Below are 25,719 nucleotides of genomic sequence, written 5' to 3'. Positions count from 1 at the left end.
GCCTATTATTTTGACACTTTCGTTAATATGCTCGTATAAATATTAAGATTTTTTTTATACAAATTTATAACATGGAATATTGTTTATTGTAAACGAACTTACTCTCCATATGATTTGATCTCAAATTTATTACTATCATATTGTCAAATTTCAATAATGTGACCTTTTCCGTTAATACACTACCACTATTGGAATGTGGTTAGGTTATGTTAGGGTTTTCTAACTCTATACTGACATAACCTAGCCTAATCAAAGTTTAATTCACTACCACTTTTATTGCTAATAACCTATTGCTTTAAAAACTAGTGGTAGTAAAGTAACGGAAAAGGTTCAAATTGTGTTTACATAAAAAATGTCCAAAATACATATTTATAAAAAATAAAAAGTGTTGTACAACCCTATTGAAGCAAGGAATGCAAACAGAAACGTATAACAATCGAGGTAAAAAAAAACCAATTAAATCTGTCAATTCTATCTGCCATAATCCTTTTTTGCTGTTTGTTACAAAAATACGCTTGAAATTTGAGCTAGCAGAAACAATTTTATGGCCTTTTGATTGTTTGAGTTTAGTTAAAATTATGAATTATTATTGGTTCGTGTGAATGTGTTGTTTAAACAAATAAGTTAAAGAGGTCCATCAATAACATTTGAGTAAAAGTAAATACTTGATGACCTTGTATCCAAAAGAAAGTCACTCACGGGCGAAAGAGCACCTTTTGAACCAGAACGGAGTTAATCGCTACGGCCTCTGCTTGTTTTGTTTTTCTTCTGTTCATTGAACATTGACTCTGTTTTGCATTGATTGTAATCAAGGTCATTACTCTTTGACTGATTTCCACAATAATTGTAAATCAATATTAAATCAATTTGTGAAAAATAGAAGCGTCTACTTGGACTACCATCAAACTGATGTGACGTTTAGGTCGCATAACTTTAATTGTAAAATACAATTTTGTATTTTTTCGGTTGGATTTAAAGACTTTTTGTTATTAGTTACAAATGATTCCTTACTATTGTCTCCAAATTGTCAATCGTACCACGTTGGTTTTGGTTTTACCTATCACAAAGAATGTTGAATATTAAAGTATTTAATTGATCCTAAAATCTGTTGAAGCAAACTAACGCATACTTTCTTTCATAAGCTTTGCAACAGCAATGATGAGTAAAAGTGAGTGAAGTACATGTAACTATGTAATTTTATGCGGACGATAAAAAAAAATAATCTTTATACATAATCCTTACAGCATTAGGGGTTGTACCACTTTGTTTAAAGTTCAAAGGATCATGACCTACTAAGGTTCAATAAAAGACGCTGTAGTCGTTTTTATAAAAAATCTGATTTTCCAGTTATCCTAATGGGGCTTAAGTAAAAAATCCCCATTACAAACCAAAACTGAAAGATATTACTAGAGAGATCATAGTTTTTACATTTATAAAAAATTTATACAAATTTAACCACAGGTGTAGTGTTAGCTGGGCACACATCCTCCAAACCCCATTTGACATGACCTAATCTAAAATCATCTAGTCAAACCTAGCCTAATTCAACCTAACATAACTTATTTGCATTAGAGAAGTATTTTAACACTGGGGACCCTCTTTAAAAAAATCCATACAATAATCTTGTAAAATTCTGATTTGTAAAAAAAGGTAAAATCCTAATATGTTCTAAAATCTTCTACAATTAGATATAACTTTATCGAGTCGAGTCATAATGTTTCAAAGGCCTGAAGAGACGTTACATTTAGAGGAAGCTTCATGCCAAGGTGGAGGCGGTAGCGTAACGGTCACACACGTGACCAAGCGTGACCTGCCACGCGCTGTGGTCTGTACTGCACATGCGTACAGCGTGACGACTACAGCGCAGTGCGCAGTACATCCTAGGAGCTAACATGTTGGATGTGGAGCGACTACAGCGCAGTGCGCAGTACATCCTGGGAGCTGACATGTTGGATGTGGAGGGGGCAGCTCATTCAAGGTTGATGTCATTATTGGTTTTGCCAAATTATATTTTGGACAATGTACAACAAACCAGTTGTAAGTCGATACGTAGCTTTCTTTAGCCAGTGAATTATTGGACATGTCATAAAATTGCAGAGCTTGAAATATAAAACTATTCAATGTAATGACAGAATTCTACGATACAATAATGAAACCTTTCAAGAGTAATGAACTCGTGAAAGAGGAATATTCGTTAAGCTCACTCAATTCCACGTTCAAAGAGAATACCATTGAGGTTTGGCAATCAGTTCGATAAAAGAATTTCCTTTATTGCTATCGAAATATAATCCACTTTGCAATTGGAATATATTTTTGCAGAAATAAAAAAATATCTCTAGCGGATTTCTAATTATTTTTTACTTTATGTCAAAGGTTTGTTATTTTAACATTAGTAATAATAGCATACTATTAACAATTTCTTTGTTTAATAGCCTTATATATTGTATTATTGATGTTGGAGACTTAAAACTTTAAAAGAAGAATATAAATAATTTCATATAAAATATAAACAAAAAAATTTCCTAAAAACTGTTGCCTTTTAAAAGTTATTGTTTTTAAATAGCATTTATATAATTATAAGACAAACTATTTTATAGTTACGATATCTTTTTCATTCTTAAGTTATTTTTATCTGTATTTGATCAGGAGTATTCAATCAAATCTCTGGGCAATGTAAAATTGATGTATTATTTTTGGTTATTCTGTTCTTGAAATGTAATTTTTAAATATTCTTATCCTACACAGTCATGTTTTTACTTTTCCATAAAAATAACAGAAATTTAGTTATAGCTTGTACTGTATAACCTATATGATGTCCTTACTCCATTAAAAAAATTTCAAAACAATGCAATGAAATGAAAACTTTACCAAAGACTATAATAATAATCAACAAATTAAGGTATTGATTTTTAAAATTACCAAGCAGCAGCATAAGTAGGTTGACAAAGTAACTCTATTTCTATGTTGAAATATTATACTTTAGGAAATAAATAGTTCACATAATTCAATAATCATACGGTCACACATAGTTTATTTATGTAAATTGTTTTCCATTATATACTTCAAAAATTTACTCTATTATTTTTTACAGCATATAAATGTGCATGTGTTTCATTAAACCTATAATATCAAGCTAAATAAACAAAGTACTGTAAAAGTCACCTTATGTTATTTTATACTCTTGGTTGGTTAAGACTTATTTCTACACCAAGTGCCACTAAGGTAAACATGTAAAGCAATATTCGGAAAGGCAACATAGAATTCAGAAACGGAACACGTGTTTACATGTAGCTTTAATCTTCTACGTTACAAACATCATAACAAGTCACATTTCCAAGTTACGTTTCTCTGCGGTTTACCTGGCTTTCTAGAAAGTAATTAAAGCGACTTTTGCTACAAACTTGACGGTTTTGTGAACTTCATTAAGAGAACTTGCGAAGATTCAGTTCGCAATTTAACACATGTTTGTGAGACGTATGTTTTAATTATGTTTAACCAGGCATGATGGCTGTGAAGTAAATTGAAAGAATGTTGATATTTAGGTTAGACGTATTAGAAATTTTAAAATATATTCACATATTTAAGTAGTACAAATGACAAAAACTTTGTTTTATATAACCCTTCGGTAGTCATACAGCACAGAGTGAATCAAAGTATTTTTTCCCAATAAAAAGTAATTTGTTTATTAAATAATACATTTATATTGAATTCATATATGACTTTAAAAACTGGTTTACATCCGAAAATATTAATTCATAGGAAAATACAAAGTATTGCAGTTTGACAGTCAAACTGATATTTATAATAACAATTAAAACTGTAATTTATTAAAATATTATACGCTTTTCACTAATACTAGGAAGTTAAAATAGTTATCTTGTAAGACAAAAGTCATATGCGTTCATATATATATATTTCTTTTTTTGCAGTACGTTTTCTCAATTTCATGACAAAGTAGGTATTAGAACATAAGGCACAAGCTGTAAAAATGTATGTTTTATTGTACACATAACATTTCCTACCTTTACACTTTACAATTTATTCCAAACGTACAGTATATTACACTTTATATTAAAAGGAATTCTCTCTTTCGAATTTTACGACCATAAAAAAGTCTTATAAATATTAAAATTATAACTATTTCTAGACATGTTTTGGGGAATTCAAAACCAAGCGATTGATAAAAATCATTGAAAATTTTCAACTTTTAAAGAAAACCTTTTTATTTTAATATTTTTTTAAACGAGTTTATATATTCTCAATATACAACACAATATATTTTATATATATACACAAACACTTGCATCAAAAACTAGTCAATATCTTTGGTGACACAGAATAATTTGTGTAAGAAATTATATATACCTCAATAAATAAAGTATCTTTGGTCAAGAGATTTTATTTTAAATTTAACAAGACTAGAATATGCACTAGAATATATATAACATTTTAAACTAAGATAAAATATCCTGTGTCAAGGGTTTTAGTTACGTTTAAACAAACAATATGCATTTTATTAAATCTTGGAAAAATATATTTTGGGGCAAATAATTAAATAGATTTCAATTTTTAAAACATGTTAACGTGTTTCTCTATTAAAACGGTTTCATCCATATAAAAATAAAACTGAAATGATCAACATTAAATTTTATTTCAACCAATAAGTTCCTATATTTTTACTATAAAATACATGGTCGATAAGGGTATAACTACTTTAAGTACCCTGTACAAATTCAACAGTCAACGGCTAAATTACATTGAAACATAATACACATAGATAAGAGTAGTAACTATATACATGTTAATCTTTGTACAAGATAAGGTAACAGAACATGAGTCTGTAAAGTTTTCTCATGCATTTAGAGATATTCTTGATGCATTAAAATAAATATGCAAAATGTATAGTATGATTAGATTGTTAGAAGGGAAAATCCATTTTTTTTTAAACCAGGCTAATGATTAATAATTAATTTTAAGTGCTCTTGGGGCCTTTTTTATATAACAGTTTGTTTATAATAGTTAGTTCATTGTGTTCATAGGGTATTAAAAGGAACCTATAGGATACTAGAAAAAAAACTAAATTTATCAACTCAATAATATTTTTAAACAAAAAAAAATTGTGACAAATTCGTAAAATTGTTATTTATTTTGTTTTTTAAATCATGGCACTATTTAAAACTGTTTATCATGTAAATATAATGAAATCTAGCAAATTACTTTGTAATTTAACTTTGCTTCACAATTTAAAATATTGAGAAAACTTTACAGACGTATAAATTTTAGTAACAAAACGATCACAATATAAATGTAACGTAACAAAACAGATTAGGTAAAACTCAAAATCAACACACACAAGCTTTAAGACGAGACCCTTGTTGTCCTGAATGTGAAACCTCGGACTCAACGGATATTGTCACCACAAAGCTGGATACTTTGGAAGCCAACAGCATCACCATGTACCTTAAATAAAAATCAAAATAGAATTTTTCGTTTTATTTTCATCATAAATAAATGTATTGGCCGTTATAGAGTTCAAAAACTAGGTTAATGATCTCAAAGAGGAATTAATAAAGGTCAATAGACATTTAAACTTTATTTAAAACACTAGTGTTCGGGATTCTACATTTTCTCGAAGCCTCATTTGAATCTACTAGAAAAATTACCTCAAAAAATTTATGTAAAATGTATGCAAATTTATGTTTTAACTATATTAGAAACTTTTAATGGAAATGTATGTATATTTATCCAGAAAAAAGTTATATTAGAGTAACAAGAGAGTACATCCAGATATATAGTGATATATTTATTGTATTTTCATGGCAATAATAAAAATCTTTACAAGATATTAAATTATACTAATCATAATTTGCGAATCACCTCATTCTCATAGCTGTATACTCGAGACGGCTGCAATGATGGACAATAGGATCACAGACCAAAATGAAGGTAAGGTAGAACTGCTACTTGCTAAAACATCAAAACAAAGAAAAATAAACTTACAGCATTGGTAAAAAAACTACTGGTGAGCGTAGTAAAAAATATATATATCCCTGATAAAACCATAAATATTACTTTTCCTACAGTTAACTAACAATGTACATGTTCTCTCACTGATTTGAGAAAGCAAAGTGGCCAATTCGCTCATCAGTGAGACAATGTTAACATTGTCTCACTCTAATTACTTTGTCTCACTCCAGATTTGCAACGTGAGGGCACGAAATAGTGAGCGCGTAACATGCAGGCCATGTCGTATGCGCGCGAAATACGTTGGCAGCACTGGCTGTAAATCAGCTGGTCAGCTGTTGTACTGTTGTATTTGTCACTTCACATTAAATGTTATATTAAAAGTTCACTTCTGTGTAAAAATAGGTTATGTTTCTTCACAAATTTATTTGTTTTATGGTAACTGTAGGAAAAGTATAATGTGCAACTCGAGTTCAAAGTACAATTGCCTCACTCGAGAAACCATTCCTCACTCGCCTACGGCTCGTGAGTCAATTGCTCACTTTTCTCACTAGTTGCACAAATAACTATAAGTTGCTTAACCAGACGTACGGAAAAATAAGTTTTTCACCAATTAGTTTTCAACTATTCATAAACATGGTCTAACTTTTCGTACAAACGCAAACTAGTGGAAATATTTCAAAGCAACTGACATGAATTTTTAGTTGTATTTACTTTTATCATATCGTGAAAGTATAGGAAAAAAGTTTATTTATCAACTCTTGTATCATTCAAAGTATACAAAAAAGATGGGATATTTTACAACATCCCGATGTTATGAAATTAGGCCACATACTCAAACTGTTAAGATTTAAGAATTTTACAAAATCAACTTCATATATTAAATGTATTAATTTATACCAAACTTTATCAAAACGTTAGTTGCTTAACATTATTGCAAAAAGTTGTAGCTAATAAATAAATAGGTTCTCCTAAGAGTAAAATCTCATTATTTTATGATGCTTTTATTGAACACATGTAAATGTGATGAAATGTACAATAAAGGTTAGCCATTAAAAGCTTAGAAGGAACATTAGCAATCAAAATAAAAGTAAAATTGCTGCGTGATTTTTCACCTAAGTGCTAAGTTAATAGCAATGTTTTTAAGCTATATGAAAAGCTTTAAATGCTCAATGTGGTAGTATTTTATCAATTCACTAATTAACATATGCAAAGTCCGTTTCGTTCCGCTTGAAAGACACACAAATATAAAAAAAAAATTTAAATTCCACATTTTTTCTCTCCTAGAAACATAAATGTTAAGGTTTTAAAGCAGTTGCCACATCTTCACTAGCACAAACAATAAAAATAAACATAAAAACCATGCCAATGACAAAGAGACAGTAGAAGCAGGTGCTCACAGCAATTGTACAAGCACATTGAAGGAATAAAGACAAAGCAGTGGTTTAACTATTGTTATGGTTTCTGTTGGCGTGGGGGGGAGGGGGGGATTTGTGCTAAGGGGGAACAGAACGTGCTATCCCTCCACCAGCTTACCCCCAGAAGTCGGCTGGGTTTCCCCAAAATCTGGGTGGATTGGGGTAGACTGCGTGGTGGGGGGCCCTATAACAACAATTAAAAATTGTCGTCACCAGTGTTTGCTAATAGGAAAACGATAGTTGAAGTCTAACAAAGATACATTAGTAACAGGTGATACAAATTTTAACCAATCATTATTAAAACGTGTGCATAAATAAAAGAGTGCATTTTGAAATGAATTAATTTTGGCCGTTTACATAGGTAAAGTAGTTTGTTTACATAGGTAAAGTAGTTTACTGTTTTCTTTAGGGTATGATAATATGACTGATGCCATAATTTAAATTGCATAACGAAGAGTTTCAATAAAAAACAAATATATAACTATGTGTCATGAAACTATCGACTTGATGTATTTTCTTTCGCGTGTGATGCTATTTTGATTAGTACCTGAAGATTCATTTCAGTTCAAAGGAATAATGCTCTAGCTTCACCAACGATAATAATACTCGACAATCCATGTATTTTTATCACGGCCAGTCATATTCTGGTTGATAACTAGTCACCAGTTGTGTGTAATTAGTATTTTTTTGGGTCTAAAGTGACGTATAGATTAACTCTAAACTTCAAGTTCGAGGGTAGGAACTGTGATAATTTGATTGTATATATTGTTTTGATCAAGAGTAAAATGTTAACTTATTGACGTTGGACAAATTAAGGTTCTTAATACATTTTGCTCTATATTAAAGATTATACATAGGACGAGTAATTTGACACAAAATATTTTTAATTTGTAAAAGGAAAAACATACCAATATAATCCTTAAGTTTTAAGATTAATTGTTGTGGTTGTCATCATATAAATTATTCGTTGTTGTTTTTTTGAAGAGAATATCATAGGTTGAGTTTTGATTGGTTATTCAATTTTGAAACAATAAAATTAAAAAACATATAGTTTTAAAGAATTTTCAATAGTACTTGAACATAGACTTAGGAACTAGTGTATAATAAAGATTACAATGTATTGATGTGTTTATGGCGCAACTATAAGGCAGTCAGCTTAGTTGCTTTAACACACAAACACACACACTGCATTTTGAAGCAGCATTAGAAACTGTTACAAAATAAGCTAGATAAAGTGAGTATGTCACGTATCCAGCTAAGCATAAAACAGAAAGCTCTAGAAAACACTGCAGATAAACAATATTTATTACAGTTGATGAAGTTTACAATCTTTTAGTTAATTTGAAAATATTTTACAAAAGTAAAAGATATCTTAACATGTTGAAAGATTTTCTAACAATGGAAAGTGTAGTCTTCTTAATTTAACTTTCCGTAGCTATTTGTATATTTGATAAAAGAATCCCTTACCTGGAAAGTATACCAGTTTTCTCATATTGGAGTATTTGGCGTCTGGTATACTTAGTTCACACATAAAAGTAGTTGGTGAGTTGAGGTCCACGTCGTCTACTGTCAGGGAACCTTTAATGTCATAAAGGTTACTATTGTTCTGCTTCTTTGTTGTTACCGTCGAGAACCCAATGTTACTGGTGCTGGAAAACAAATGTTATTGTTTATTTGGGAAAATAATAATTACCATTGTTGAACCTGTCTCAGTACAGAAGAAAATCTCTGAACTTATAATATGCAGGATTTTCTGTAAATGATACAAAGTGGGATTTTATGTATTACGTAGGGCAAAATTCCAATTTGGTGGTGTTAAAATTTGAAATTTAACTCGTGACAATACATGCCTAAATTTTAAACAATGATGTATGCCTATGCATGTTTTTAGGATTACACCCTACCGGTTTAATTTGCCATGTTAATAAATCTCGAATATACATAGGTGGATGTACATGTTACCCACTTTAGGAGGAATATATTTGAAGCTTTTTGAGTAGTGGCAGCTAAGTCTAGTTTTAACTATGAATAAAAATTATCAAAGGGGTTGTCAAATATATGAAGTTTAACACAGCATAAGGTTGGATAGAAAAGTGTTTGATGCCACTACTGCATATCTTTAAACTTTTTTATAAATCAAAATGTGTTAGACCTATGTTTCTTAAAAAAAAAAAATCCATTGCTGTAATTGTGTTTCAGTAAATTTAACTATGATGCTTGATTTAAAGTAAAACTTTCAGTGCTATTTTTAAAGCTACTTTGTAACTATAAACATGTTTATTATGTAATGCATACTTAGTAAATAATACTAATGTTTATTATGAGTATTGATATGCGTAACATAAGGGATTTTGCTAATAATACTGTATACAACTTAAAACCACGTCGTACAATAATTGACTTTTATTTTAAAATTGGTTGGTCAAAAATCAATAGTTTAGAACATTCACAATTTTAATGAAAAGATAATTAAACTTTAAAATTCATTTTAGAATGATAAACTATTTACATTCTAAAATGAATGTTAAGAATACATATTATTGCTATGATTTTGTCCTCATAGGTATAACAATTATTTAATGCATCGTTTTACTTTAAGTAATTACTTTAAGAGCCCTTGGGGCCTAGAAGTTCTAACTCATAAAACAACTACAAAGAAAAAGTTTAATCCCACAGTGCCCTAGATATTTATATCAATATGACTTTGGTATCCGAACAAATATTTAGGGATGATAAATAACTCTCTAGCAGTTGTTTGGAAATAATCCAATATGGCCGCAGCCTCTAAAGAAATCTTAAGGCTAGAAATGTATATTCAAGATTATTTTAGGACGTGAATGTTTATTATACCTGACTACGCCTGCTTATTCCAATATTACTGTTGACCAAAGTCAGTAAATATTCATATTTATTATTTCTCTATGTGACTATGTACCTGTCCAGCGCCTGAATGGTCATATTAGGTTCAGGGAAGACTCCCTCAGCTGTGCAGTTTATAGTCACTCGATCATCCCTAGGTTTCTCTTGCGTCATGTCGAGACTCTTCTCAGGCACTAAAGACAAAAATGTAGTTTATAATCTTATGAACTAACTTAAGGTAAGTTCGAATGATGCTGTTTAACATTATATTGTAGAAGTATAAAATGAGAGGTTTTTGAACAATATTTAATACATTACGTAAATTTGCTATGTAATCAATTATGATTGCTGAAGGCCATTAGATGAGATGATATTTTCCTAAAACATTCTTGATGAATTTCCCCAACAAATATATAAATTACACCAAATAAGGAAGGATTTTATGACTTTATTAGTAGGGATTTTACCTTATGTGTTTTCTTATTTATTAATTTGGTATGTTCAATATTCCTCTGAAACCTATATGTATTGTTAAACCAAAATATATTTCACGTTTTTGAAAACCAAATAAATTAATAAATATATAAAGGATGTTAAAAAGGCTTAACACACCCAAAAATAAATGAAACGGCTTAAGAAAACATTTTGCAACTTCAAAACTTATCATTATACTATTATTTATAATGGAAGGTGTTGGTTTTTTTATTCCAGATCCATATTATAAGTGTTTTAGGCCGCCAGTATGTACAGGTTGGTGGTAAACAGTTTTCAATCACACCGTACGTTTTCTTTTAACAAGACCTTTAAAATGAGGGGTCACAACACGGGTCCTTACTTTTAAAAATTTTGAGTTACCCCCTGTCTACTCTAAAAGGGGGAGGGGGCAAAACTTAGATTTCTTGAAAAGTCATCATAGAATGATATTTTGAAGTTGCAACATTTAATATTAAGCATTTTAATCTTTTTGGATGTGTTAAGAATTTTTCAACACTCTGTATATATATATATTAGATCTCTATTAGATCCAATTGATGTTGGTGTAAAGTAAAGGAAACGATTTTAATTGCAACTATACACTAAAGTACCCTTCTCAAACAGTTACAAATATATCATTAAACATAATATCAATTAAAAATTCTGTAAAATAGTGAGGAAACTGTATCGCCACCGTAACCTCATCAAAAGAACATTGTTAACGGCCGGAGATAGAACACTTGAGAATTATCTTCTGGACAGAAAGATACTTAATATCTCATTCGTCTCAGTATAGATGTAATCAAAAGTGGCTTTGCTTGAGAACGAGAAATAGCCATTCTAGAAGCATTAGAGGCTCGCAACACAGTTGAAGTCGATTACTTCTCACTCTACGAAACATTTCAGATGCCTGCTACTGCTGTCTAGATTACCACTTTTATTAAAAAGTATGTTGGAGGAATTCAGTTTCATAGATCTTAATTTTCATTAGTGTATTACCCATTGTTATAAAAGCTTGTAAATAATATTAATTACTTAATTTCAAAACATATTGTTTAACCTTTCAGATACAATTTAAGATCGTAGTTTTTTGCTCTTAACTGTTTGGGAATAAAAGCAAAACAATCATGAAAAATCTAAATTTCAAAAATAGGTTTTCATTAATTAACTATGTTTAAACCAACAATACTTCCATCTATATATTAATAGGCAAGCATGTTTCTTTAAAACCTTTTTTCTCAGCTCGTGTGCGTCAGAGCTGAAATCCACGCATACTGTTAGAAAGATATTTGTCAGTAAATGTGCGGGATACCTATTTTTATAAATTAAAATAGACACAAAAAATAAATATTTTTTTATTATCATGGATTTGATGAGTTGCCATGCTGGTGACAAAATAACAATGAAATATAAACAGAAAATCAAAACAAACGAAAAGAATCCCATGTTTTATTTAGAGATTGGGGTAAAAATAGTCTGTACCATACTTACTGTATGTATATCAATATTGCCTTAGTTTTTAAAACATGTATATTTCAGGGGATTTAAAATAGCTGCATGGCTAAGGATACATCATAATTAATAGGTATGTATAAGCGGAAATCATACAGAAATGTATTGGTAAATATATAGACGCTGACTCACAAGATTGTGTATTTGAAATGAAGATGAGCGAAGGACGAAATATGATGGATTTGTCGCTGACCAGCTGTTTCATTTTTATCCTGCTATATTTATTTAAAGCCTGATCAAGCACAGCTGGTTTTGAATTCAAACAAACAAAAAACAGCTGACTCATCAGTTGAACCAGCAATGATTACATTACATGATTACTTTAAACGGCACTATTTTACTTCAATTTCCAGCTACATACAAAATATGCATGGAAACTGAAGAGGAAAAGATACAGCAGAGTCGGGGTACTCAAGAAGTTTGTTTAGGAGTCGTATAAATTGTAATTACAGTTAGCGGAACCACATTCTGTCTAATGGAGTTTAAGCAGTCTAAGCTAGTTGGCTGTTTTCCATACCATTTCCCAGCTCCGAATTCCAACCATCTAGAATCTAACTTTTCACTAACCATAACTTTTTATCGTTCCTCATTTTGCATTCGGAGAAATGTGTTGTGATAACATTGTACGTTTGAGAGTGAATTACGTTTCGGTGTCTTGTATTCCATTACGATTGTTTTAATACTTTTTATGTAGGGTGTTGTAGGAAAATAAGAGTGTTAAACAGGTCATGATTGGTTATTCTTGATTGAAATGGGGATTTAATTGGTCGTATAGTGAAGCGTCAAGGTAAAGATATTATATTATTATTTAAAATGTCTTTATAATGATAACTGTAGGTTTTATGGAAGGCTTATATTTAAAATGAAAAATATAAGCTAAATAGTCGTTGTACTATTCCACGGAGGTACGTAGAACCTGTGGTTGGCTAATATTACACTGAGTTACCTAAGATTCGTCAATATACTTATTAGTTATTTACTGAAACCCCATTAGATGCACTGCACCTTGGGGTTTACCACCATGGCCAGAGATTGCATTTTGGAGATTGATACAAATCCCTCTATACAAGTATACATATCGTTTACAACACTGTGTTCTACATGGTTTGGTAATGAGCTGATTAATTGTTTACAAACCTTTACACACAATGTACTGTGTAGTATACCACCAGGTGTATGGATTGTTGTAGTTAAGAGATTAATAGAAATTCCTCACTACAAGTAACCATTAACCGGACTAATGTAGTCCTTTGTTATACAAGTTTTGGTGGTGTTCTGATTATTCAATGACAAACCGTTACATTGAACACACTATGAAGTGTACCACCTACATAGTAGGGTTTATGTTTTGAAGATTAATACAAACTCCTGTCTACAAGTAGACATTACCCAGGGTAATGTTATACTGTACTTTGTTATACAAGTCTTGGTGTTGTACCGAATATTTATTGAAAACTAATTACGTATTATATGCAGTTTACTTCGAAGCTTATGAACTGTATTTCGGGGATTGATAGAAACTCTTATCTGCAAGCAGTCATTCAACATACTAATGTAGCATTTTTTATACAAGTCTTGGTGATACAGGCGATCAGGGTAAAAGCTATGGACAATGTAGTACGCTGTTAGGGTTTGTTGTGTTGTTGAACATGTACATTGATTTACTATCGTTTTCTATTTACACATCGTGCATACAATATAGCTAAGAAAAAGTCTGTAAGTGTGTTATAGGTTAACATTAATAAATATAAAATGCTAAAGTAATATTAATAATAAATCATGATAAGTGAGATATTAAGAGGATATTGCATTTGTTTTATTGAACATGCTTTACATTTGAGCATTTTAGCATAGCTTTGATATGGCTTTATTCAGTTGAGTAGAATCAATGTAATAGTATATTTCGTACCAAGGGCCGAAAATGAGGTTTTGTCGGCTCGAGATAGTTTTTAAGTTCGAGACGAAGTCGAGAACTTAAATCGATCGAGAGCTGCTAAACCATTTCGGTCCGTGGTACGAACGCTATTTTTCACCACACTATACCCTATTACCACTATTCACCACTATAATAATGCACACGGATAGTCAACACAACTACAACTTTAAGGTTAAGAAATAATTTGTGGAATCAGCAAAAATATAAATAAATAGTTGCTAGGCAACAGTGACAATAACACAATTCTATATTGCAATGCTATGGATTTTAATTGTGTATTTAAAACGCATTCATGTTCTAAGTAAGTAAGTGGACAGCTGGTTTTGCGGCCCCGGCCTGTAAAAACCTGCTTGGTCCCCAAATTGGCGACAGCTGGCATGGCCAGCAAAACGTAACTTTCAGCCACCAATTAACGTATGTAATACAGCCAAAAACATCATAGTGTGGTGAAAAAATATTTTAAATTAAACAAAAAAATTCTCACTCGGATTATAAACGAAACTGAAATACCATAACAAATAAATATAAATGAAATACCATCATTAGTTCTCCTTAAGTGTTTACGAAAATCTCTGTTTATAAAATCAGTAAAATCTTTGTAAGTCGTTCAAATTGACTTTCCAATTTGATAAACCAATTTATACAATAGTATACAGAGCGTTTGAGAAAATTGCTGTCAAAGTAACATGTAATTGACGAGTAACTGGTTTTAAAATTTCAAAATGAATTCATTAAAACAAATGTTCAAGCATGGCTGTTCAACTTTAATTCTCTTTGATGCACTTAAACAACAAAACTATTGGAGGAATGTGGGCATTAAGTGGTACTCAGCAGGTTGAATAGTCGGTGGTTGAAAATGGAGGGATGTAAAACCCCCAAACACTCCGGGCATGTAACACCTGTTAATAGGGTTTAGTGGCTAAGCAATGGCGACTACCTTTCATTTGGTAGGTTATGGTTTGCCTTTTGCAGCAATCATTTACTTCTTTATGGTAGTAGCTATTGTATGAAAAGTAAAATATACATTTTGATTATTGATTAAAACACAATTTAAAGCTACGAAGAGAGAGCTAAATGTATGAATTTTAATGCGGGAAATTGATGAGTACTGAAAATGGTCTTTACAATACTAAGACCTATTTTATTTTATTTTCTAGAAAATTTAAATTGTTTCATCCTGATTGGCTTAAATCATTCCGACATATAGGTCTCATCGCTAAAGACCAATTTTAAACTGACAAAAAATCTCACTGAAATGAAGTTCTAGGTATTTTGCACACATAACATAGGTTTTATATTGTTAATCCAAGTTAAGCAAACGGATTTTATTGCCCTAGGACGCTAGGCACGAGCCCGGAATTGTTTTTCGCATTACTTGAGGATAGATCTAGGTGTTGCGGCATCATCACATGGATGGTGATTTGGCGGGATTTGAACCCGGGACCCTGGAACCAAAGTCCCGCGTTCTAACCTTCTGTGAAAACGGATTAGTGCAACACCTGGTTAAGCTAAGTGAACGACTTTGTAATTATACTACTTATAGCCCATGCATTTGTTTATTTGTGTGTCTACGTCAGAGAAATGTTTTATGTTTTGTATTTATAAGGGAACGGTCAAAACCCTGGTATTATTACTAGCTAACGACAACACTTTTGTTGGATAGCATAATCAATTCCTTAGCCCAAAGACAAAATGGTATCTGGGTTTTGACGAACTCAAATAACTCACCTCAAATCGTACAAGCGACCTTAAATTTTAAGGCGAGGAATATAACCAATCGGATACCCCCACAATCAATTACATTACTATGAAATATTATTGGATAATGTAACCATGGCTAAAACATACGTTCACGCACGTATCTCAAGGGAACGGTGTGGAAACAAGTTTGACTACATTTCAATTAACGATCATGTAAAAAACTTGTACAAATTGTTTTTAGCTGCGTTTTGAACACGGCCGTTCCTAAACCGCGAAATATGAACGTGTCGGAGCTTCACAAACGATGCCCGAGGGGACAGAATAACCAGTGTAGCATAAAAAATATCTGTTCCCACCCAGACACTGATACCGCTATAAATATTTGTGGCTTTATCGCTTTAAAATGCCGTCCAGTTTAGGAATTTACCTGTGAAAATACCAATGTGTCAGTGAGTCATTGTACTTCAGCGTGACGTTGTTATTTGTATAACGAAAATTATGGAATAGTTTTTTATCCGGTGGTAATTATTTTCAGGTATTACAGTCAGAGATTTGAAGATGGTCTCTGACCTGGATCAGTTAATTAAATAATATAAATGAATTTTATAAATTAGTAATCAAAATAGGCAAGCAATAATACCAAAGATTGTGTTAATGCAATATATCATCATACAATTACATAGCATTCTACCAAGGTCTACAATTTAGAATGTTGTATTCCTAAAAAGACTAAAAAATAAATTTTACTTAAATTTTGGTTAAGAAACCTGTTGTAGATTTTCTTCAACTGATATTATTATAAATAATTCCTGTGTTAATGCAGTTCTATAATACAGTGTGATTAAAAAGTCCCGGAACGGTGGAATATATTTTTTTTACCATTATAGATCAAGTAATGAGACTTGGTATATCAATTTTAACTATAAATGTCTACTCTTTTAAGCTATTATCATTTTTTTATCCGTTAAGGGGGCGAGCTGGCGTAGTGGTTAGACCGCGGGACTTCAGTCCCTGATGTCCCGGGTTCGATCCCCACCAAGTCACCAGTGGATTTTATCTAAGTGATAATGTCACAACGCCTGGGTCTAGCCTGAAGTAATGTGAAAAACAATCCCAGGCTCATAAATGTCTACTCTTTTAAGCTATTAGTACTTTTTATCTCTTAAGGGACTTTTAAATCACACTGTATATATTAATCAATATTTCTGGTGTTTTATGTTGTTAAAATTGACTAGTTTACAAACTCACCATAGACAATCATCTTCTTTGATCTTGAGTCCTCTTTATCGAAGGTAGACACAAGGCACTTGTATTCTCCTGACAACTCAGTTGTTGGTGTTATGATTTCAATTGCTCTGTAAATTAAAACAAAAACACAAATTTATACATCCCGTGAATATGAGAATGATAAGAAATATACCATGAGCCATTTAGACTAGTTTAAACATTTAATAGTATTCTGGTGGTTATAATTGTCTATATTAACATTTTTCAAGCTTGTATGCTGTTTCCTACAGCTAGAAATTATTCATTAAAGGTATATTTAACTTAAAAAATCGTTTAAACCAACCACACTGAACAAAATATATATTTTTTTATAATGCAGTTCTTGTTTCATATACATTTGATGATGACATTATAAAAGTACCAAAAATGTACATAAGGATTTTGTATGTCTTACTCTGGAAATCAAAGGGTTACTTTTATTACGTGGCTAAAGAAGTGATATTGTTCATTCACATACCATTGTTGCTTTAACAATATAGTGATATTTCGTGTCACTTTTCCCTAGGATAGCATTGTTTCACGTACAAGCTTAAGGTCTATGTGAACGAGTAAATTTACAGTACACATATAACAAAGGTACCTTAAAATACATCAAATAAATACTCGACAACTAAAATATTTTAAAAATATTATTGTGCATAACTGTTTCTAGAAAGTTATGATGTCTAAATTTTGTTATAGGGCCTATTTAGTTTTACTTTGCAGTGTTGGGTGTCTATTCACCTTGACAACCAAGAAGTAAAGTTATAAAATACCTCTTCTTTAACACGACTATTTTTCATATAATCAGCTCGACATACCTGTACATTGTTGACTCCTCATTGGTCGCTTTGTAGTTCAGGTTGACTTTGCCCTTAAGGACCCCAAGATCCTGCGGCTTCTTGTTGAAGATCCACTGGTACACAGGCGCTGGATGGTTGTTGAAGAACCACTTCACCACCAGGCCTGACGTGGTTGCTGGTACATCCAGGACATAGTCGCAGTCCAGGATCACTGGCTGCTCCGTCCCGTTCAGGACCACATCTGGAATCTTCAGGTGTCTGATCTTCACTCCTTCTCCACCTAGAAGAGTTGAGAAATGTTATAGTCCTCTAGATAAATTGGAAATTTTTTCAACTCCGTATTTTGTCAATAATAAGAATTTCAGATTGTTTACACTACCGTATACATGTTAAATTTGTATTTTTTTTAGTTCTACGCTGTGCCATTCATAAAAAGAAATTATAACACTAAAAGTGACCTTTCCTAGATACATTGAGGGGTAGAACATGCAAGGTTGATAAGTACTGTGTGATTAAATAATTACAATTAACGATTTTGGACCCTGGATTAAATAGTTCAATCGTAATCATAATTCTATAGTAAAACGATTTGCATCGTTGGATCGGTATTTAAAACAAAATTATGTTATTATAAAAAGATAACAATGCCAATTTCAAGCTTTGATGTTACACTAATAAATTTCTTTACAGTAACTATAAACGCAAATTTAACCGGTGACACAAGCAGAAGATTCGATAAAAAATACAATAAATTCTTAAGTTACATTTTTATCTACCAAGCCCTTTTTTAAAAACGAATATCAAACAAATGCTGTAAAGGAATCTCTGAAACATCTCTGAAAGAAGAAAACGTTATCGCAAGGCTTACAGGAAGTTCACGGAAGATGACCAGATTAACGATCACATACAATGGCGAGGAATAAAATTGTTCATTTCCGATACGGTGTATGATTCCTCCATTCCATGACCGTGACACGATATAGACAGAGGAACATGTGAAATGGACTGCTGGGGCGACCGTTATATAAATAGGGAACCCAGGAAATGGTCTGCGATGACCCACAATGCAGTATGCATAGCAAGACGATCAGATATGGGTAACAATTTCCAAACCTGTGTAACTGCCTGGACAATCTTGTAGTATTGTTATGGCAGATACAAGTACTCCAGGGTTTAGAAACGATTCTATCGGTGTACTTGGGATAATAGTGTTTGTTGATGGTTTGCAGGCAGTAAAATGGTCTTTCAAGCAATCCTAGTTGGATCTTTTCTTTAGTCAATTCATATTTTAAAATATCTATTACAAATTAGTATTTCAAAATTATTCATTTTTAAAATTAATTACAAATGAACGACGAGTTGTAAAGTACACGTAATTTTATCCTATATGAGTATAGTTTACAAAAAAATTTCAAACAGTATTTAAAGCATCTACTCATTTAAATTCAAGGCCACAATAAATCACAAGTTTTTTTGTAGCATAGGTAAAGAAAACCTACAGAAGTATATTTACTTGTAAAATATAGTATTCAGGTACCAATCTGAACCACAAACCACATTGGGATCGACCACACGACCGCAGAGCTCGTGGTCTGAAAGGCTTCTTCCTGCTTCCTCAAACCTCGGCCGCTCGTCAGCTGCTTGCCACATGGTGCAATCGATACACCACAACACTTGCGATCATCAAACATTGCCACCTACGAGCGAGGGTGCGTCCGCAACGGGATTATAGATCAGTGTTATCATAGACAAAAAGTATTAAATATAGACTGTCAGCTGTGCTGTTGTTACCATAGTTATCATATGCTCTGGCGTACACCGCTGGGACCAACGGGTAGTACGTAGAGCGTAGGCCGTAACTACATGGTACTCCCAGTGGTGTGCACCAGAACCTATGGTTACCGCAGCACAGCTGACGGTCTATATATAATCCTTTTTGTCTATGGTGCTATCCAGGTTCAAATGAGAACTGGATAACCCAGCTGTGTGCTGTGCTGAGTCGAAATACTTAAATGTAAATGTTTAAAACATTGCCACCTACAAGAGAGGTTTTGTCTACAGGATAATTAATGAAAGTGAATATTAGGACATATACATGTATCTGCAATGTTGGAAGGTTCAGGATATGACACAATAGTGTCTAATATTGTAATAATCCGAGTAAGAAAATTAATGAGATAAATCTACGTAATCGTGAAACGAGCTTGACAATCCAAATAAAACAGTTCAGCCTGCATTAGTACAGCACAAAACGGTCCCAATAAATGGAAAAGCCTTACACAGTTTTTATCCATAAATAAGAGTAAACAGAAAATATTGCACATGCTTTCTAACACCTGAGCTTTCTGACTTGTCGCGTTAGAGAAACGGCACCCATATATTCGCATTAAAGGGATTATTGCAGTTTCCAGTTTAAAACCGAATGTGAACCGCGTTGTGAAATGAAAGCAACCTTAAATTTCGTTCAATATGACACCTTATGGTTCGTTCATTGACTACATATACCAAATTACCCATAAAAAGTTAGTATTGATTTTAAAAGTTTGGGTTTGTTTTATTAGATTTTAGCTAATAACGACACAATATTCTCAAATATTTTTTGAACAATTTTAAAACTGCACGTAATAGCTACATAAATAAAAAATTCATAATTATAAAATAGCAACTACTGAAAGAACATTAAAGCAATATAATAAATGATCCGTTGATGGGAAACACATTCTTGAAATAAAATGTACCAATCCAAACACATTATAGGAACCTTAACATAGGTGTATAGTATTATTAGTTGAATAACTTTTATCCTTACTTATCACAATATTACGTTATAATTACCATTTTTAACCCCATGAATAGAAAATTTAGTTTTTGTCTGTTACTACAACCATGTTACATCCTACCTATATATATTTTCAGATTGTCAAAGATTGTTTATTCGAATACTTAATATGTATACACGCTTCCAAACTAGTGCCATCTTTCAAGAATCCGTCATCGTTCTATATTTATAACGCAAATATGTACATCCCCTCGATTAAAAACATAGAGAGAAAATTCCGAACGATACGAGTTGTTTGTTTGTGGAATGGGTTACATAGCAAACACTGCCTGGGCTTGTTCGGCCACATGGGTACAAATGTCAGGTTGTACGGTGGCTTGGGCAAATTGTCAATATCATTAATCGGATCGATATTGCATACTCCCGGTTCAATTATTTTATCACACAAGCCACTTAAAATTATTAATTACTCGGTAAAATATTGAAACTTGTTTTTCGTTTGCTTAGTCACACAAAAGGTGTTCCTAAAATGTTGAAGAAATTATATTTATGTAGAAATTTTATTTTATTAGAAAAAGACATTTTTTGGTACCAAAACACATACTTATGGAGACTTTAGCCACAAACCACATGCATATAGACTATAAAGTAATGAAAAAATTGCATAGAGTCTTCTATTAGGTACAAATTTATACTAGTGCAAGTAACAATTTACAAAAGTAATGTTTTCAAAAACCTGAAAACAATTTTAAAGCTCCTGAACGGAAACTTTGTCGTAGAAATTGTCTAAAATAATGGTCAAGGTTGTGAATTTTCAGAATAACAAATAACAGTTTTACTGTCAGTTCAAAATTGTTATAGCAAAACTATTAAAGCCACAAATTAAATATATATTTATTTTACGTTACTAGCTGTTTTAACAATATCAACAAACAAACTTACAAAATAATAATTATTCTTCAATGAAAGTAGGTGAATCGAACCTTTATTCTTCCAACTGGGAAATACTACAACACCAGAGATATTTGAATAAAACCTTGCCAACGAATGCTTAATATAAATTGTGTAACAAAAGAAGGAGTCTGGAAGTGAACGATTGTTGCTATCGACAGGTTCGGAGGGAATCCATCCAACTTTTCAAACCTTGTCTCTGAAGCTTCTATAATTTATAAAAGTTACACGTGCTTTGCGTTGATTCGCTAAATTTATCAGTTATTTTTAATAGATAGCCGAGTTGTTCAACTAATTACTGATTATGGTTCACCGGTTGAGTCAGCAAATAATTATTGGGTTGAGGCAAACATAGTTCTCCGTGATTATTGGACTAAAAATGAATAAGTCGATAATAGTTCTTTGTAGTCAGTTAAAAAGGGTGTACCATATCTACACACATCTACACAACATCTACCACCCATTATACACTTATAAAAATATACTCGGCATAAAATAAGTACAAGGTCCAGTGATATTCCCACCTTCAGTGGTAACAACAAAGATACTTATATTAATGTGATGTATGATAAAAAAGCTAAATTTTGACCATTTAAAAATAGAAATACAGTTCAACGTCCTTTAGTAAAATTAAAACTTGACTAATCCCACTTAAATTTAAAGTCATAAGGTACGCTGGACATTTTTAAGGTAAAGAATAACTGTCCTTATGATCGTATTTGCATATAGACATAACACTTTTTTACTACTATAATAGGATTCTATGTTATGTATAGCTATAATTGTGTATATGCTGAAAATATTATTGGTATTCAATGTGTTTGAAGCTTGAGGTATAGAATAAATTTTACTTTCAGTCCAACCAAATAGGCACCACTCTCAAAACATTAAACGTATTTACATATTAAACAAATTGCAAATATATTTTTTTTCTTTTACACATGAGATATCAATAATATTTTAATCAATTATCATATAAAGAGCCAATTGATTTTAACTCAACAATCTTATTCTGAATGAAAATCATTTAACAAAGGGTAGGCCTAAAGGTTTACTCTTGTATAGGGTAAATAATATGATGTGGCATACATTATTAATCAACCTTACACTCTTTTTGTTAACTATTCTAGAATATCGAAGAATTTACACTGAACGTAAGTAAATACACTAATATTTCAAAGAAAAATACACTTAATTACTTAAATACATAAATGGTTCCACAATAGGTAAAAACTTTTCCATAGGAAACAAAATAAAGTTAACCCCTGGAAAACTAATCGAAAAAACCTTCAAAGAGCAACAACATATTACTTCATAATTTTGAAAATGAATAAAAAAAGTCATTTAACTAACGTAAGCAATACCATAAATAACTTAAAATTAAGAGGGCATACAACATATACTTGAAAAAAAAAAGTTCCCACTCTTCAACGTACATCGACCCACCCCCTCTACACCTATTCTTCTAATTAGCCTAACTTCCTTAATTTGATCCATAAGTCAGTTGATTAAAACCAAAATAATACAAGTTAAAGCTCAAATTTATCCAAAACGAATGTAGATTAATAATTCAAAGTGTTATGACCACTTAAACTATCTACTCTACAATTAATGGTGTGAAATTGTGTTCACAACAAAAGCGAAGACTTGGAGAAGGATTGTTGCTATCGACAGGTGCGAAGGAGGCACAATCTAACTTTTCAATCTCTTGTGTCAGGACTTTTCCTACAAAGTTATTATTTTGTAGACGCATACAAGATAAAATGTCGTTGAAAACCTATGTAATTCAAATTGTTTGATTTTCAGTGGTTACAAGTTTTTAATTTCGTTCCGAACAATCCCAAACAATTCCAAGGTTATTGGATTGAACCCCTCAATTGTTTTAGATATGTTGGGGATTGAACCTATCCCTCTTACAGCAAAGTGTCTGGGAGGATATCTACTTGGCTAAAAACATATCTGAATTTCACACCACATTGTTATTTTAAACGATTATAAAATAAATTGTCAATAAACATTATTAAGACGAGTAAGAGTATTTTTTCACGCAATGGGACTTTTATAATTTTAAAATAAAAGTTAAATATTTGGAAAGCCATACAATTTACCTAGTGCAATAGGTAAAATACATGGTTGGAAACATTATTATAGTAAAAAGAACGGTTTCAGGTCCTAGTTAGCAAAACTACAAATTTGTATTTAATTCGAATACTTAATTGTTTTTTTTTCATTTCCTAACGAAATATAAATGAGGAGGCAGCCTTCGCTGAAACTAAGAAGTTAATTTCCTTGTTTCCGTCTGAGCGTCGTAAACAAAACGTACGCGCCTCTCTGAAGTTTACTTTTAAACAACTAAATATAAACGTCATCTGTTAGCTTCAATTCGTTGAAAGTCCTAATGAAATGTTTGTTGTTGATGTAGAGTGATTTAATGTTATACTTTTAAGTTTTATTATGAACCAGCTGAAGTTGTGACTTCACTAGGGACTAACATGACCATTTATTTTTCGTATGGTTACAATTATTAAGGATTAAATGCATTCTTAGAGCCTAATCACCTAAGCTAATTGTCCATATAAACGACTGAAGTCAAACTAAGGTAGCACTTTTTCATTTGAAAAATTAACTGCCTTTCTACAAAGAGCTTCGAACTGCTCTCTCTGGAAGCAAAATAAGATATAAAGATCACATTACTGTAGTCTAGTAAAAATTCAATTAACTACAATGATCGATCTAAATACATAACAGTCTGAATACGAAAATCTAAATATAAAAAGTCTAAATACAAAAACAGACACAATAACCTAATCGTATAATCAAAGAACAAATAATATTTTTTCCAGACATTTTTAACGATTGATAATTGTTTTCGCATAAAAACACATACAAATCTTCGTACACTAAATGTAATACTAATGAAAAATACAATTGTATGAAATGTAAATGTGACTTTATTTTCTAGCTAACCTGTATAAAGTGTAAATGTAAGAGAGAAAGTGTTATTGTAACAGAACACTCTTAGGATGATCCGTATGGTAAAGACAGGTGGATGAACAAAGCTACGTAACGTGTCAATACAATATATACGCGTTTCAACATACGTTAACGTAAATGGCGTTAGCTTAAATACTACCTAATCTCTGACAGGAATCTTATTTATATATCTAAAACATGAGTAGGCCTTTGTAAACCAATGATTTATTTCCATAATGAATAACGTTTGTAAAAATGTCCAAAATAACGTACATACGGATACATTTAAATATGAAATGTTATTAAAACTTGTCATGTATCATTTGAAAGCTGATTAAATGAGAATGTTTTTTTATTTTATACCTTCAGTGGATTTTTGCGACCTAGGTATATAATTTCAAATGTAAATTGAACTTTCGTCTTCGTTAAAGGTTTTAAATGTAAGGTAAGGTTAAAAGGTAAAGGTAAAAGTGTAAAAATTGGTTAAATGTTTTAAGGTGAAAGGTTTTAAGTTTTTGACGAAACTTAATTAGAATACCATAAAATCCAGAATGTTTATATAGTATTATTAACCGTAATTATAAATGTAATGAGGATTTCAAAACTGGCCTTCAAATTAACAATGAAGGTAGTATTAGTAAAAAAATTTTCCACAATAACTACAATTATTTAGGAAACATTATTTATCTTTTATCGTTTTACTATTTGCGTTTAGAGTCTTAAATATATAGCAATCAATAAATATTGATTATCATGAAGTATAACAGGAATATTAACAATATTATATACGTGGTCCAGCTGTGTAGTTAATTGTTTACTACTATGATTCATTTTGGATATAATGTATGCGTTATTTTTACTTAAGTTACCTTTTTTCTATATTCTGCCTATATATGTACAGACAAAAATAGGAACAAAATAGAACACAAATTCGTATATCATATAATATATTATTGTGCTATATTGGCTGATATAGGCTAAATAGATTGATAAGCTAGCAATAATGGATAAATGTATTTGGTGTTTTTAATGAGCCAGTTGACATTTATGTATGCCTAATTGAAGAAATATTTAATTTACCAA

The 25,719-nt window shown here is 31.4% G+C and overlaps 1 protein-coding gene across 3 annotated transcripts in view; it reads right to left on the bottom strand.

The window, feature by feature from the left end:
• Positions 1-3,867: 3,867 nt before the first annotated feature.
• The window catches only part of LOC129001848 (uncharacterized), a 196,011-nt gene continuing 174,159 nt past the window's right edge, over positions 3,868-25,719 (bottom strand). For 2 of the 3 annotated variants that reach the window (XM_054429302.1, XM_054429303.1), the window contains exons 2-8: positions 17,952-18,213; positions 17,113-17,219; positions 10,318-10,435; positions 8,850-9,031; positions 7,501-7,566; positions 5,878-5,967; positions 3,869-5,460 (exon numbers count right to left, since the gene is read on the bottom strand). In XM_054429302.1, the coding sequence (XP_054285277.1) occupies positions 5,885-5,967; positions 7,501-7,566; positions 8,850-9,031; positions 10,318-10,435; positions 17,113-17,219; positions 17,952-18,213 (818 nt within the window). In that variant the 3' untranslated portion in view covers positions 3,869-5,460; positions 5,878-5,884. Of the gene's footprint in view, positions 5,461-5,877; positions 5,968-7,500; positions 7,567-8,849; positions 9,032-10,317; positions 10,436-17,112; positions 17,220-17,951; positions 18,214-25,719 lie in introns of all 3 variants that reach the window. The other variant, XM_054429304.1, reaches the window with a different exon arrangement.

The sequence above is a fragment of the Macrosteles quadrilineatus genome, unplaced genomic scaffold, assembly GCF_028750875.1.
Source record: "Macrosteles quadrilineatus isolate MER2022 unplaced genomic scaffold, UCM_ALF_1.0 Scaffold_8__2_contigs__length_117827958, whole genome shotgun sequence".
Taxonomy (NCBI): domain Eukaryota; kingdom Metazoa; phylum Arthropoda; class Insecta; order Hemiptera; family Cicadellidae; genus Macrosteles; species Macrosteles quadrilineatus.
Note: the sequence above shows the minus strand (reverse complement) of the source record. Positions and strands in the feature narration are given on the sequence as shown.